The 14713-nt window shown below is 40.4% G+C and overlaps 1 protein-coding gene across 7 annotated transcripts in view; it reads left to right on the forward strand.

The window, feature by feature from the left end:
- Nucleotides 1-14713, forward strand: part of SULF1 (sulfatase 1) — a 193755-nt gene that overhangs the window by 144864 nt on the left and 34178 nt on the right. For all 7 annotated transcript variants that reach the window (XM_015145538.3, XM_077943760.1, XM_077943758.1 and 4 more), the window contains exons 13-14: nt 11450-11666; nt 14332-14584. In XM_015145538.3, coding sequence (XP_015001024.1) covers nt 11450-11666; nt 14332-14584 — 470 coding nt within the window. The remainder of the gene's footprint in view (nt 1-11449; nt 11667-14331; nt 14585-14713) is intronic.

Below are 14713 nucleotides of genomic sequence, written 5' to 3' on the forward strand. Positions count from 1 at the left end.
AAAGTTAAGCTACAAACCCAAAGCCAAAACCTGCATCTCTTCACTTCGCGTTGAGTACTTTCTTCCCTGTAACATGCTGCCACTGCAAAATTGCAAGACAGATTTTCTCTTTGAAACTATGAATGGCAGTTGCCACTCACGTTGGTTCTCAACCCAGACTGCACATTAGAATCATATGGGCAGCTTTAGAAATGCTTATGTTTAAGTCCCAGCCCAGACAAGTTAAATCAGAACCTCTGGGTACGAGATCCAAGTGTCACTGTTTTTTCCAAGCTCCCCTGATGATTCCTATGTGCAGACAAGCTTGAGATCCACAAATGTCAAGTGAGCATTATTGGGCTGTTTTTTCTTCTTCTTCTTCTAGGCATAGGTATTGACGTCTTAAATAGGAGCTACATAAAAGAGAAATTCCCTGGGCATTAGATTTTGAAATACACTTTACATATTATCTGGCATTTAAGAGGAAAAAAGCAGCCTGCTTTGTTTTGATAGGGCAAATAGCACATCCTTTTGATGAGTTGTTGAATTCCAGCATCTTTACAATTTAGTTTGCCTTTCTACTATTAGATCAATATAAAATCAAACATTTGTTTAAAAATCTGTGAGGACCCCTGCATCAAGCAAGCTGATGCTATTATAATGGAAATAGAATGTAGTTTGTTGAGTGGAAACTGGTTTAGCTCCAGGATCTTTGTTCCTATCCAAAACTTATCTCTCTGGCCATATATCCCTCTGACCCTTTGTGACCAGCTGCAGAGCATGCATAATAAGACATTTACCATTGAGATCCTCCTAGAATTGTTAGTTTTCCAGAAGCAGACAGGCTATTTCCCAAAACTCACTGAACCCTGGTCAAAATGGCAGCATGGCTCATAGAAATCTTCCCCTGGCTTACCTGATTCCAGGGGGCCCATCCAGAAGGATTGAGCTCCCAGTGCCATCCTCTTACTGAATTCTCCTCTGTGCTTGGATCCATTGTAGACCACTCAGCCTTTAAACCTTGCTTCCTTACCTCTTCAACCCATGCTGAAGCTCATGTCTGAACAGTTGTGCTTCTGTGATATTTTCTGAGATATTTTGCTTCTGTGCATTTGTTCTAAACAAGTCAAAAAAAAAAAAAAGACAAACATGAGAATAGGCATTTTACTCATAAACTATATAATACAGCCCCATTCTGCTTAATTTGTATTGTGTCTTCTTTTCCAACATTTCCTAACAGCCCACCGTAGTCAGGTCCTCCTCTGTGTTTCTTAAACATTACCTGCGAATCTCACTTTCTTACTTGTATGGATGTTGTTACTTCTCTCTTCTCGCCTAAGGCTTACCTGAAGACTCATACAGAGAATGGTCTCTCTGTTTGAGTTTTCTCTTTTTCATTCTCTTTTTCATCAGTATCCTGATCAAGGTGCTTTGGGATTACATCCTGGATATACTGCTTCCTTGGTATTTGACTATGTGCAAGTTTCTTTTTTTTTTTTTTTGAGACGGAGTCTCGCTCTGTCACCCAGGCTGGAGTGCAGTGGCGCTATCTCGGCTCACTGCAAGCTCCGCCTCCCGGGTTTACGCCATTCTCCTGCCTCAGCCTCCCGAGTAGCTGGGACTACAGGCGCCCGCCACCTCGCCCGGCTAATTTTTTTGTATTTTTAGTAGAGACGGGGTTTCATTGTGTTAGCCAGGATGGTCTCGATCTCCTGACCTCGTGATCCGCCCGTCTCGGCCTCCCAAAGTGCTGGGATTACAGGCTTGAGCCACCGCGCCCGGCCAGCAAGTTTCTTAACCTAACTCTGCCTCAGTTTCTTCATCTATAAAATGGGCATCGTAATAGTTCTTGCCTCATAGGTTGTTGTAAATATTATATGAGTTAAATGTATCAAGCATCTGGGATAATGTCTAGGACATAGAAAGCACTCAACAAATGCTGGTTGTCAATCATTGGCCAAGATCAGTTTACCAATTTCATTTTCTAGGAATTACAATAATCATACATCTTCCAACATTCCAGTGTTGACTTTTACAAGTGATTATCCAGATTAAAATCTATAGTAGGTAACATTTCTCTCTCTTCTGCTTCTTCTCCCTTTCTGTTTTCCCTCCCCCTCTCTTTCCCATCTCATACCATCTCAAAGAAAACAAGCCAGGAGATAAATCCTCCTGGCACAAGTAACACTATTTAACATTTGTGAGAGAAAATTCGACAATGACTTCAGCTAAGTAGCAGTTTGGACAAAGATGTGAATATGGTCTTTGTATATTCCCCGGTGTTAAGATAAATATTTTAAACACATGTCCACATGCAGGTAACTGTTTTTTATGATGTTCATTTTGGCATGAAGAATAATCAGATTATCACAAAATTACTGTACAGTTGTGACATTTCAGTGAACATGATTTGACCTGCATTATCACCAAATCCATGTCGTAAGACATATGATAACCAAGAACTAGTGTGTGTTTATGCATAAAATTAAGCTTTCACTGCAGTGCACCTTTGAAAAAGTTGTAGCCAATTTTTAAAATTTTTATTTTTATTTCAATAATTTTTGGGATACAAGTGGTTTTGGGTTACATGGATAAATTCTTTAGTTAGATTTCTGAGATTTTAGTGCATCCATCACCCAAGCAGTGTATACTGTACCCAGTATGTTGTCTTTTATCCCTCACCTGCTTCCCAACCTTCCCCTCCAAGTCCTCAAAGTTTATTGTATCATTCTTATGGCTTTGCATCCTCATAGCTTAGCTCCCATTTGTAAGTGAGAACATACAATATTTGGTTTTCCATTCCTGAGTTACTTCACTTAGAATAATGGTCTCCAGCTGCATCCAAGTTGCTGCAAAATACGTTATTTTGGTCCTTTTTATTCCTGAGTAGTATTCCGTGGTGTATATATACCACATTTTCTTTATCCACTTGTTGGTTGATGGGCATTTAGGCTGGGTTCCATATTTTTGTAATTGCTACTTGTGCTGCTATAAACATGCCTATGCATATGTCCTTTTCATATAATGACTTCTTTTCCTTTGGGTAGATACCCAGTAGTAGGGTTGCTGGATCAAATGGCAGTTCCATTCTTAGTTCTTTAAGGAATCTCCATACTGTTTTCTGTAAAGGTTGCACTGATTTACATTCTCACCAGCAGTGCAAAAGTGCTCCTTTTTGCCACATTCACACCAACATCTATTGTTTTGTTTTGTTTTGACTTTTTAATTATAGCCATTCTTGCAGGAGTAAGGTGGTATCTCATTGTGGTTTTAATTTGCATTCCTGATGAGTAATGATGTTGAGTATTTTTTCATGCTTGTTAGCTGTTTGTGTATCTTCTTTTGAGAATTGCTGTTCATTTCTTTACCCTACTTTTTGATGGAATTTTTTTTTCTTGCTGATTTGCTTGAGTTCCTTTGTAGATTCTGGATGTTAGTCCTTTGTTGGATGCATAGTTTGCAAATATTTTCTCCCACCCTGTGGGTTGTCTGTTTACTCTGCTGATTATTTCTTTTGCTGCACAGAAGCTTTTTTAGTTTAATCAGGTCTCATTCATTTGTTTTGGGGTTCTTTATATTTGCTTTTGGGGTCTTAGTCATGAGTTCTTTGCCTAAGTCAATGTCTAAAAGAGTTTTTCCAATGTTATCTTCTCAAATTTTTATAGTTTTGGGTCTTAGATTTAAGTCTTTGATCCATCTTTAGTTGATTTTTGTATAAGGTGAGAGATGGGAATCCAGTTTCATTCTTCTACATGTGGCTTGCCAGTTTTCCCAGCACCACTTATTGAATAGGGTGTCCTTACCTCAATTTATGTTTTTGTTTGCTTTGTCAAAGATCAGTTGGTGGTAAGTATTTGGCTTTATTTCTGGGTTCTCTATTCTGTTCCATTCTATGTGCCTGTTTTTATGCCAGTACCATGCTGCTTTGGTAATTATAGGCTTGTAGTATAATTAGAAGTCAGGTAGTGTGATGCCTACAGATTTGGGGTTTTTTTGCTTTGTATTGTTTTGGTGAAGCCAATTTTGGGTGTTTTTTGTTTGTTTGTTTGTTTCTTACTTATGAAAATGGACACAAGTAGGCATAAGTAAGAACAGAGAACAACATCCTTAACCAATCTGAGAAGTATTTGCAATTCAAAATGCAGAAATTATAATGATTATTTAGCGGATACTTCGGGAAGGAAAAGCAATCGGAGGTCATCTAATATTGCACTAAGTATTTTACATGGAAAACTCTTCTATGAGATACATATTATGCCCATTTTAGATATGAAGAGACTGAAGCTCAGATGGGAAAATAACTTAACCAAAGTCACACAACTAGAAGAATGACAAACCTGAGTTCAAACCAAGATCTGAGTGACTCAAAGCTTCTGTCTCCCTCACCAAATAATAATTATTTTGTACACTTTACCACCAGAAAACATTAGCTTGCCCAGGATTGGATAAACATTTTAAAGGCCAATTACAGTACTGCTGTAGGTTCATATAGTACATCTTTAACTAAGAACTTCAAAACACTCAAACAATCTATTCTCATGTCTATCCATGAAGCCAGGAGAAGTAAGTATTATTTAATCAGATGTGGAATCCAGAAGAACAAAGAGATTCTCCATTTTGCTCAAAACCATAGAGTTAACAGCAAAAAATAAAATAAAATTAAGGTTTTTGAATTCCATCCCAATACTCATCTCCATTAAAAATGGCTACCTCTTATCAAGTATACATTAGATCACATTCTTTAAGTAATAAACCGTGTGTGTGTATGCGTGTAATAATAATAATAATAGCAGCTGCTTTTGTTGAGCGCCTGCCATGTACTGAGCCCTTCCCGTGTGTTATCACTGATGCTCCTGACTCTGCAAAAGGTAATGTGGCATATCTTACTTGCTCAGAGCCACATAGCCATGTGATAGAGCTGGTGTTAAAATCCAGGCTTTTTGAGCTTGCAAATCCAGACTTTTTCCTTTAAGCCACACCGATGAATACAAAACACCTTTCCAAGTCTAAGACAGAATATAGGTAATATTCACTACTACGAAATCCTATTTCAGTAAAAGACTTGTGACAGCACTCTGTGTTATAGTGAGGATTAAATGAAAAATTCATAAAGCGTGCTCTAGAGCAGTACCTGCTATCAAGCAAGAGTTAAATAAATGATCATAATCACGGTAGTCAAGATGATGATGAATGAAATTGTTTGAAATGCATTTGACATATTTCTCATTAGATTTGATTCCACCAAACTAGCTGCACACTATTTGTATCCTCATACCAAAATTACCAGCCTTCTCTTCTTTGTCTGGTGTTATTTATATACAGGCAGATATAATCAATCAAAAACACTAACACATAATTACCTAACCGAGTGATTCTGTGCTGAGCTAACTTCTGGGAATGACTCAGGAATATGAGACATGGCCCTTGCCCTTAATTCCAACTTCCAGCATAGTTAGGAAGGCTAAAAGAAAATTATAACAACTTAAAAAATTATTTAAGTAGTTTTATCTAGCACCTCGCCCATAATTGGTGTGCAGAAATATTTGTGGAATGACTGCGTGCTAAATTATTGGCACAGACTGATAAACAGAAAGAGAACTGAAATGTAGTTGAAGAAAAGAATTTGCAGAAGGAATGAACCATCAGTGAAGATGGAGACAATCAGATTTGGCAATTCACTGATTTACTGATAAACTTCAAGAGCGTAGATAAAAGCAAGACAGTGTGACAGCTGTGTTTCTGCAAGGGCATTTGTTGAACAAAGCTTATGTCTGTGGCTGACTCCACACATCCCATTAGCAGGTGCCTCACCGGAGCTCAGGCTTTCATCTGATTCCTGAAACTCCTGTAATGCAAAAACCATCTCTTCTCATTATTTTGACTATTTAAATGGCTTGCCGCGTGAGTTTCAGAGCAATTCTTTCAAAAATTCTCTTTTTCTGCCTCCCTCTATAAACTTTCTAAGATTACCACTTTAGTTGCAGCTATTTCAAGGTTTTATTGTGCAGTCGTAAAAATTGTCATGATATCCAGTTCTAAAATGGCTGTAGCAATGTGTGGTAATTACATTTCATTAAAATTCCTAGTATGCTTGCCAGTAGGAAGATTTTCAAAGCCTCTAGTTAATTACTTTATCTAACAGGGTCTATGACTTTTTCAAAGGGTCCATGGTAGAACATATAATTGACATTTTTGTTCGTGGCTCTTGCTTTATCCAAGTATGTGTGTAGATATATGTATATATGTAGTATGTATGGATAATATATGTTTGTATGCATGTGTGTAGATATATATGCATATATGTATGTATATTTGATTTTGTATGCTACACCATCATAGCCAAGGACAGTGCCAGACATCCAGTGTGGTTAAATTCAACTCTTCAGGAAGGAAACACCGTTTCCCTTCTTCTCTATCCCATAGGAAATCAACAAGGAATCTGGCTAATGGGAAATTCAACTTGGATTCCAAATAGCCTAAGTCACTAAAACTTCTGCCTACACCTTTGTGTTCTACAGGAATCTACTTGTATCCTCAGCTCCTCCAGGGCAAAAACAAACAAAATAGGCAGAATTCTTTGAATGCATTGTGATTATAAAAACCGCAGGTTTTCACTATAGTCATGTGCTTTAAAAATTAGTATTTGTACTAAAGTTGATATAAATTGGATCCACAAAAAGACTTTAGGCTATTATTTTTCAAGAATGAATATACATATATTTATATTTATATAATATATTTTATATATATATATATATATATATATATGTTTTTTGAGATGGAGTCTTGTTCTGTCACCCAAGCTGGAGTGCAGTGGCTCAATCTTGGTTCACTGCAACCGCTGCCTCTCAGGTTCAAGCCATTCTCCTGCCTCAGCCTCCCAAATAGCTGGGACTACACGCATGTGCCACCACCTGGCTAATATTTGTTTTGTTTTTTGTTTGTTTTTTGAGACAGAGTCTTGCTCTGTCACCCAGCCTGGAGTGCAGTGGCATGATCTCGGTTCACGGCAACCTCCACCTCCCAGGTTCAAGCAATTCTTCTGCCTCAGCCTCCCAAGTAGCTGGGATTACAGGCGTGCACCACCATGCCCAGCTAATTTTTGTATTTTTAGTAGAGACGGGGTTTCACCATGTTGTCCAGGCTGGTCTTGAACTCCTGTCCTCAGGCAATTCACCTGCCTCGGCCTCCCAAAGTTCTGGAATTCCAGGCTTGAGCCACTGTGCCTGGCCCTTTTTTTTTTTTTTTTTTTTTTTTGTATTTTTAGTAGAGAGAGGGTTTTGACACATTGGCCAGGCTGGACTTGAACTCCTGACCTCAGACGATCCACCCACCTTGGCCTCCCAAAGTGCTGGGATTACAGGCCTGAGCCACCACACCCAGCCTCAAGAATAAAATTAGCCATATTTTCCTGTCTGATAGAAGATAGAGCACCTCTTATGCTTCCATTTGGCTGTGGATTGTGAATTCACTAGCCAATTACTTTGCTTCTCTAGGCATTAAGCAGTCAACTCTTCATTTTTAAATGCTAGAGGCAGAGATCATCCAGGTAGATGCATAAGCCTTAAACCATTTGAATTTAAGACAGATACACATACAGACAGACACTCAAATGCTACTAATTCCCAAACTTTGCGAAGTTACAAAAAGTTATTTATTTTGGCAACACTTTCCCCAGCAATAATTCTATATGGCATATAGTTATATGTTAATGGAGTTGTCTGTCAGTTTCTGAGCCCAGGCTACAGTGCAGTGGCATGATGGCATGGTCTCAACTCACTGCAGCCCCAACCTCCTGGGCTCAAGTGATCCTCGCACCTCAGCCTCCCTCCTTGTAGCTGGGACCACAGGCATGTGCCAGCATGCTTAGCTATATACATATATATATTTTTTTTGTAGAGACAGGGTTTCACCATGTTGCCCAGGCTGTTCTCAAACTCCTGGACTCAAGCAGTCCACCTGCCATGGCCTCCTGATGTACTGGGATTATAGGTTTGAGCCACCATGCCCAGCTCTGAGAACTTTTTTGATCATTTCATGGCACATCCTCAAGCTAATTGGATAGCCATGAATGCTATAATTGGGTCTGTGAGTGCCAAAAACCCAGGCGTGGAAACCACTGATGTCCGCATTAAATGGCAGAATCATGGAACAGGCCGCACGCAGTTTTCAGCTAAGTCAAAATTCTGTCACTTACCAACTAACTGTGGAGAGAGCCCAAGGATAACTGGTTTCACTTAAATAAAGCACATAGTCCTGAAAGCATAGGTGCACCGATAGTATTCATTCATCCAACTGGAGTCATTTTCTGATCTGCTTACATCAGTCCATTTCTAGACACAGCTTCCTTTGCACACGCCACTCCCACCAATTACATGCATCCCTCTCAAAGACCCATGCATCTGAGCTACTTAGACTTAAATATATCCCTCCTGCCTTCCCCATGGAATCCAGCTGCAAAACTGTCCAGTAAGCAGTTGCTAATGTAAAGCAGTGGCCTGAACTCCAACTGCACATTAGAATCATCTGGGGAGCTTCTGAAAGTCCCAATGTCCAGCCAAATTTGAGTACCACTCATCCGATCTAACTTCCTGTGTTTAATTAAGTTGACTTCACAATTTTTAAGTTAAATCATCTCTAACTTAGTCCTTAGGCTGTTCTTGTTTGTGTTGCCGTTTTGCGGCTTTGTAAGTAAAATCCGCCCTCTGTATCCATGGGTTCTACATCCGTGGGTTCAACCAACTGCAGATTAAAAGAATCAAAAAAGAAAAGATGATTTCATCTATACTGAACCTGCATAAACTTTTTTTCCTGTCATTATTCCCTAAACAATACAGAATAACTACTATTTATATAGCATTTTATTATATTAGGTATTATAGTTAACGTAGAGATAAAGTATACAAGAGTGTGTATGTAGGTTATATAGAAATACTATATTTTATATCATAGACTTGAGCATTCATGGATTTGGGTATCTGCAGGGCATCCTGGACCCAATTCTCAGTGGATCCTGAGGGATGACTCATTAGTTGCCTGTCTGTCCCTTGAGCTCCTGCTTCTGTGGATGAAGATGTTAAACATTCAAGACATTCTAACCAATCCACAAAAAAAGGTTGTACCCTGATATGGCTTGAAACAACCAAATTCAGTAGTACCAAGAGTATAAAGGGCTAAAGCAAAATCATAGAAGAAGCCCTGTATCTCCAGGATTTGGGGATTTTATAGTAGAAGCCAAAACGCAGCTCTGATAATTCAACATATATTGAAGACATACAACTCCCTTAGGAGAAAACAAATCATGGCTCTGCATCTTGGTTCATTGTGAATAACTGCATGTCACTTTGTACATGAGTGTCAGTTATCTGCAAGGCCGTCTGGGACCTTTGACCAAACTTTGCCTTGCAGTAGGACACTTTGCAACAAAGATGTCACCCCAGATATGGTACTGGTACAAGAGGGGGATACGAGATCTTTTAAATGATGCATGAAAGAACATCTTTTATTTAATAATTATTTATTTGAATATATTTGAAAATATATGTGGCACAAAAAAACATACTTTTACAGTGCAGATAGTATTGTGCTGTCCATAGGTTAGAAATGCACCCATTTAAAGAAGAGCTTCTCACTCTTTAGATATGAACAAAAACAATGAAGGATAAAGAGAAGTTTCAGTAGATAATAGTACACAACTGATAGACCGATATGGAAAGGAAAAAAGACAAAAGTTTGATAACACTATATTTTAACTCTGTGACAACTGTGGCCAATTAAAATTAAATATTCTTCCCTCCTCCCAAATTAATTTTGTAGGGAGAAGGGGGAAAATAAAATGTAAAAGAAGTTACTCAGTCTTTAAGTAAGATGTGGAGGATCCCAGGAAATGACCCCCAGGGTGAAAAGCTATTATTTCAGCCAGGATGAGATTCAGTAAGTGCAAGGACACTTAGTCCGGAGGCAGTGTCATATTTACTCGGACGCAAGCCTGCAGCATCTGTGGCAGGCGTGTTAGAAAGCTCAATCTAGAAAAGTCAGTGCAAGCTCGCCGTATGTGTCTGTTGGAAAGTGAACTCTGTCTCACATAGGAGCATGCCCACTCTCTGCTGAGTGTGCAGTTGAAACTGGAGAGTTCCCTGATCCCCTTCACAGGATGTGCAACAGGGGTGTGGCACACCTGCTCAGTCATCACCACTGTTCGAACCCCTGATGAGAGGGGGAGCACACAGATAGGCAGGTACAGGAACCAGGGCACGTCCTTTGGGCTCCAGCCCTGCAGTAGTATCTAGGGGCAGGCGCCTATGGCCCCAGTGTTACAATGCTCTTTTAGCCTTGCCATCTGCAGACAGATTGTTAACCAGCTCAATGGACCCTCTGCCTTTTGACAAGGGCAGAGGGCCACCAATATGACAGCTTTCTGTATTCCAAGCTCTTGCCTAGCTCCTGGAAGAATCAGGTCACGCACGGGCTTGAAGGACGAATGCAGGATTTTACTGAGTGGTGGAGGTGGCTCTCAGTAGGACGGATGGGGAGCCAGAAGCGGGGATGGAGTGGGAAGATGATCTTCCCCAGTTTGGCCACTGGACAGCCACACTCCTCTCCGACCACCCCCAGCCAAGCTCCTCTCAGTGTTCAGACATTCCTCCTCTTTTGTCTTTCTCTGCCACCTTGTTCCACCATTCATCTGCTTGTCTCCTCATCTCCTTGTCTACTTCTGGAGCCTGGGTTTCAGGGTTTATATGGGCACATGGCAGGCCATAAACAACTTTTGGGGTACAAAAGCAGGAATGCCTGTCCCCATTTAGGGCCGTAGGTCCCCAGGCTTGAGGGTGGGGCCTTTGCCAGGAAACTACCTTCTTCTACCCAGTGTTTCCCTGTCTGCTGTCCATATCACAATGTTCTTAGAAGGATAAGAAAAGGCACAAAAGAAAGCCTGACAAGTTTGCTAATGTCTGGTGTCTGTGAGAGTCGGCTCGCCCCATGATGGGCTCCAATTAAACTCAACTCTGTCTTCCTCATGTGCCACTCTTCCCTGGCTCACATTAGAAATTCAGGAGCGGAGAACAAAGCGGCCAAGTTTGTTTTTCCAGAGCAAGAGGGGTCTGGTGAAAGCAGTCCTGACAGCTGCTCTGTGTGTCTTGGTGAACTAACAGCTTTTACATGTTTCATTCAAGACTGTTTAGTCTGCGTGCTGAGGATTCATATATCAGTTTTTGGCTCTAGTGTCATTGAGGTAGTTTGATTTCCAATGATTTCGTTGTCATCTGCATTTGCCTACAGTGAAAGAAATAACTGAGAGTCGAGTTATTACGGGGTCACTTAAAAGCTTGCCTTTCTTCATTCACTCTCCTGAAAGATATTGCCAGTGCTTCTAAAAAAAGAAAAAAAAAAAAAAAAACTAAGGGAGTGGCTCTTAATTAATAACACCTGGAGCAGAATCGGTAAACTGCTTTCACGTTGGCTTTTGCAGAAGTGGCAATGCATTGAGGATACATCTGGCAAGCTTCGAATTCACAAGTGTAAAGGACCCAGTGACCTGCTCACAGTCCGGCAGAGCACGCGGAACCTCTACGCTCGCGGCTTCCATGACAGAGACAAAGAGTGCAGTTGTAGGGAGTCCGGTTACCGTGCCAGCGGAAGCCAAAGAAAGAGTCAACGGCAATTCTTGAGAAACCAGGGGACTCCAAGTAAGCCACGCTTTTGTGACCATCTCGATGGTGGCGTAGGCCTGTGGTAATAAACAAGAGAGAGACGAAAGGGTTGCTCCTTCTACATTTTAGATATTATCAATGCATCGTTTTCAGGCTAAAAGCACATCGTTGCTCTATTTAAAATAAGAAAGCTAAGATTAATGTGACATTTTGCTTTGCAAACATTTTCACTTAAGCATAGAATGAAAATATAGTTTGTAAAAGCACCAGAAGTGAAACATATGCACACATAAAAGAGTTTATAAAATGGCTATTCCAAAAGGTAAAGGATATAGTTTAAGTCCATTTTATTTTACCACAATGCCAACGTCCTGATTTGTCTGCCTTAAGTTGCTTTTAAAAAATAGTAAACACAAGGTTTCAGTGTGTATGCATTTAATTTTAAGAGGAAAAGCATAACCACTTTTTTAAGGCATATATTTTAATCTCTGTTTTATGACAATATATGTATTTTTTAATTCCGTCAAATCGTTGGATCTTGTTGACTGGCAGGGACAAACTAGTTGAATTCAGTTTGAAAAGCACTTCCTAGCATCTTCTTACTAAAACCTCGATGAGGCAGCTATGAGAAACCTATGATTACATAAATGTGAAAATCCACAGACTGACACCTTCCACGAAAGAATGAATCTAGTACCACCTAGTGGAGTAACATGAAAAATGACAATTTTATGGTGATTTCTTTCTATAATGGTTTGGAAAGAAGCAACTTAAGTAAATTAAATTCTATGTCAAAGATTTGGGAATCAAATCATACACTAGAACAATGGAAGCCTTGAGAACATGCATTTTTATTGTAGACTCCGCAATATGGGCTTTAGGGCCGTTTGCCCTGATATTTCATCCAAAATTGTTAAGTGTTTTCCATGTGTATATGGACATTTGTTTCCATGTCAACAACTTTTAACAAATTTTAAAGGAATCCATAAGCCAAAATACTAAGAATCTTTGGGAGATTTTTTTTCTTCTCTGAGAGAAAAATTCCAGGTCTAATAACTCACACAAGGATATCAAATTTCTGAAAATCAATAAGGCCAGGCGCGGTGACTCATGCCCGTAATCCCAGCACTTTGGGAGGCCAAGGCAGGCAGATCATTTGAGTTCAGGGGTTCGAGACCAGCCTGACCAACCTGGTGAAACCTCATCTCAAAAAAATTAGCTGGGCATGGTAGCACATGCCTGTAATCCCAGCTCCTTCTCGGGAAGCTGAGGTAGGAGAATCACTTGAACCTGGGATGCAGAGGTGGCAGTGAGCCGAGATCGCACCACTGTACTCCAGCCTGATTGACAGAGTGAGACTCTGTCTCAAAAAAAAAAAAAAAAAAAAAATGAATAAGGAACTAGGACCCCTGGCACGCTCCTTTTTCAGAAGCTGATTAGCAACATTCAGCTTAGAAGAAAGTGTGCCCTCTTCTTTTCCAGAAAGTTCGACCTTGTTTCCCAGGCACTGAGCGTAAAGCACATTGATTTTTCAATATTAGACCCAAACACAGGTCTAGGGCAGCTCTTTCAAACTGTATGGAATCTTGTGTATTTGACAACAGGAGTCGGTTTTCACCCTTTCTGCAAGGATGGAACTCGTAAGCACTCTTATTGACCCCCCTACTGTCACGGAGGTTGCTCCCTGATCTGGAAACTGCAGGATTCTGCTGAGAGCTGTCTCAGAAGCATGACAATTCTGATTCCACAGCCAGTATGCCCCACTTCTTTCTGTGTTAGGCTAATGAGATAAGGCCAGATGAATATGCTGCTACAGAGCTAAGAGCATCCAGTGTTTGCACATTGAAGTTCTTATCTGGTACACATGAGCTCTTGAAAAGGTTCATAGTCACCAGAAAGCATGCTGCCCTCTCCCCATCCCTGCCCGCCCACCCCCTGCCTTAACCCTCCTCTGCCAGGTATAAAAGTGAGTTGACTGATGAAAGCATTAGCAAAATTTAATTCTTCTTAGAGTAATCCTCTACTATTTGTGCAAATAGAAGTTGTCTAGAGCATTTGCCTTTTTGAAAAAGCAGCCCAATGCAGTGCTAAGACTTCATAGTCTGAGAGATTATAGTCCTAGCTCCATAAGCTTGCAAAATGCATGTGACATTCAAAACTTCAGTTTTCTCGTCCATAAAATAAGGATGAACCTGCATTGATAATCTGATGTTTTTGTATGTAAGGGTTTTTATAATAATACCTGTCTTTCAAGACTCTGGATTAGAGATAAATAGGAAGTATATAATATATAGCAAAAGCTCAATAAAGGATAGCCATTATTATTAATACCGTAATTGGGAATATGGTTTTATCCAAAAAAAATAGCCTGAGCAGTTCACATTGAAAACCAAATGTAGAAGTTCACAGCCTGCCACGAGTAAAAAGGATCCTAGAAATCACCTAGACCAACCCCCTACTTGACAGATGAAGGGCTGGAGGCCCAGAGAAGTATGTCATCCATCACACTGCCATTGCCTGGCACTGCCAGGACAAGAATCCAACCTCTGCCTCCGTGAATTGCAGGCACCACGATGCCGCTCAGCAATGAAGCATGGACTGCTTTCTCCTCTCCAGGATCCTTCCTGGACCAGGTGATCACTTTCTTCCCTTGTAAGCTACATCAGGATGTCCATAGTAATGTATCTTCCCTTACTTCTAGAGTACAAGCCCAGATTTGTCCATACTCGGCAGACACGTTCTTTATCTGTCGAATTTGAAGGCGAAATATATGACATAAATCTGGAAGAAGAAGAATTACAGGTGTTGCAACCAAGAAACATTGCTAAGCGTCATGATGAAGGCCACAAGGGGCCAAGAGATCTCCAGGCTTCCAGTGGTGGCAACAGGGGCGGGATGCTGGCAGATAGCAGCAACGCCGTGGGCCCACCTACCACTGTCCGAGTGACACACAAGTAAGAAGACTTTATTTGTTGACTAGGGTTGAGTTCAGAATTACCACCACAACACACCATATTATCACCATTTTGCACTTGGCAAAAAAGCAGTATCACTTGGCAATACGGTGCCTGAGGGCTGGCCTA

The sequence above is a fragment of the Macaca mulatta genome, chromosome 8, assembly GCF_049350105.2.
Source record: "Macaca mulatta isolate MMU2019108-1 chromosome 8, T2T-MMU8v2.0, whole genome shotgun sequence".
Lineage (NCBI taxonomy): Eukaryota > Metazoa > Chordata > Mammalia > Primates > Cercopithecidae > Macaca > Macaca mulatta.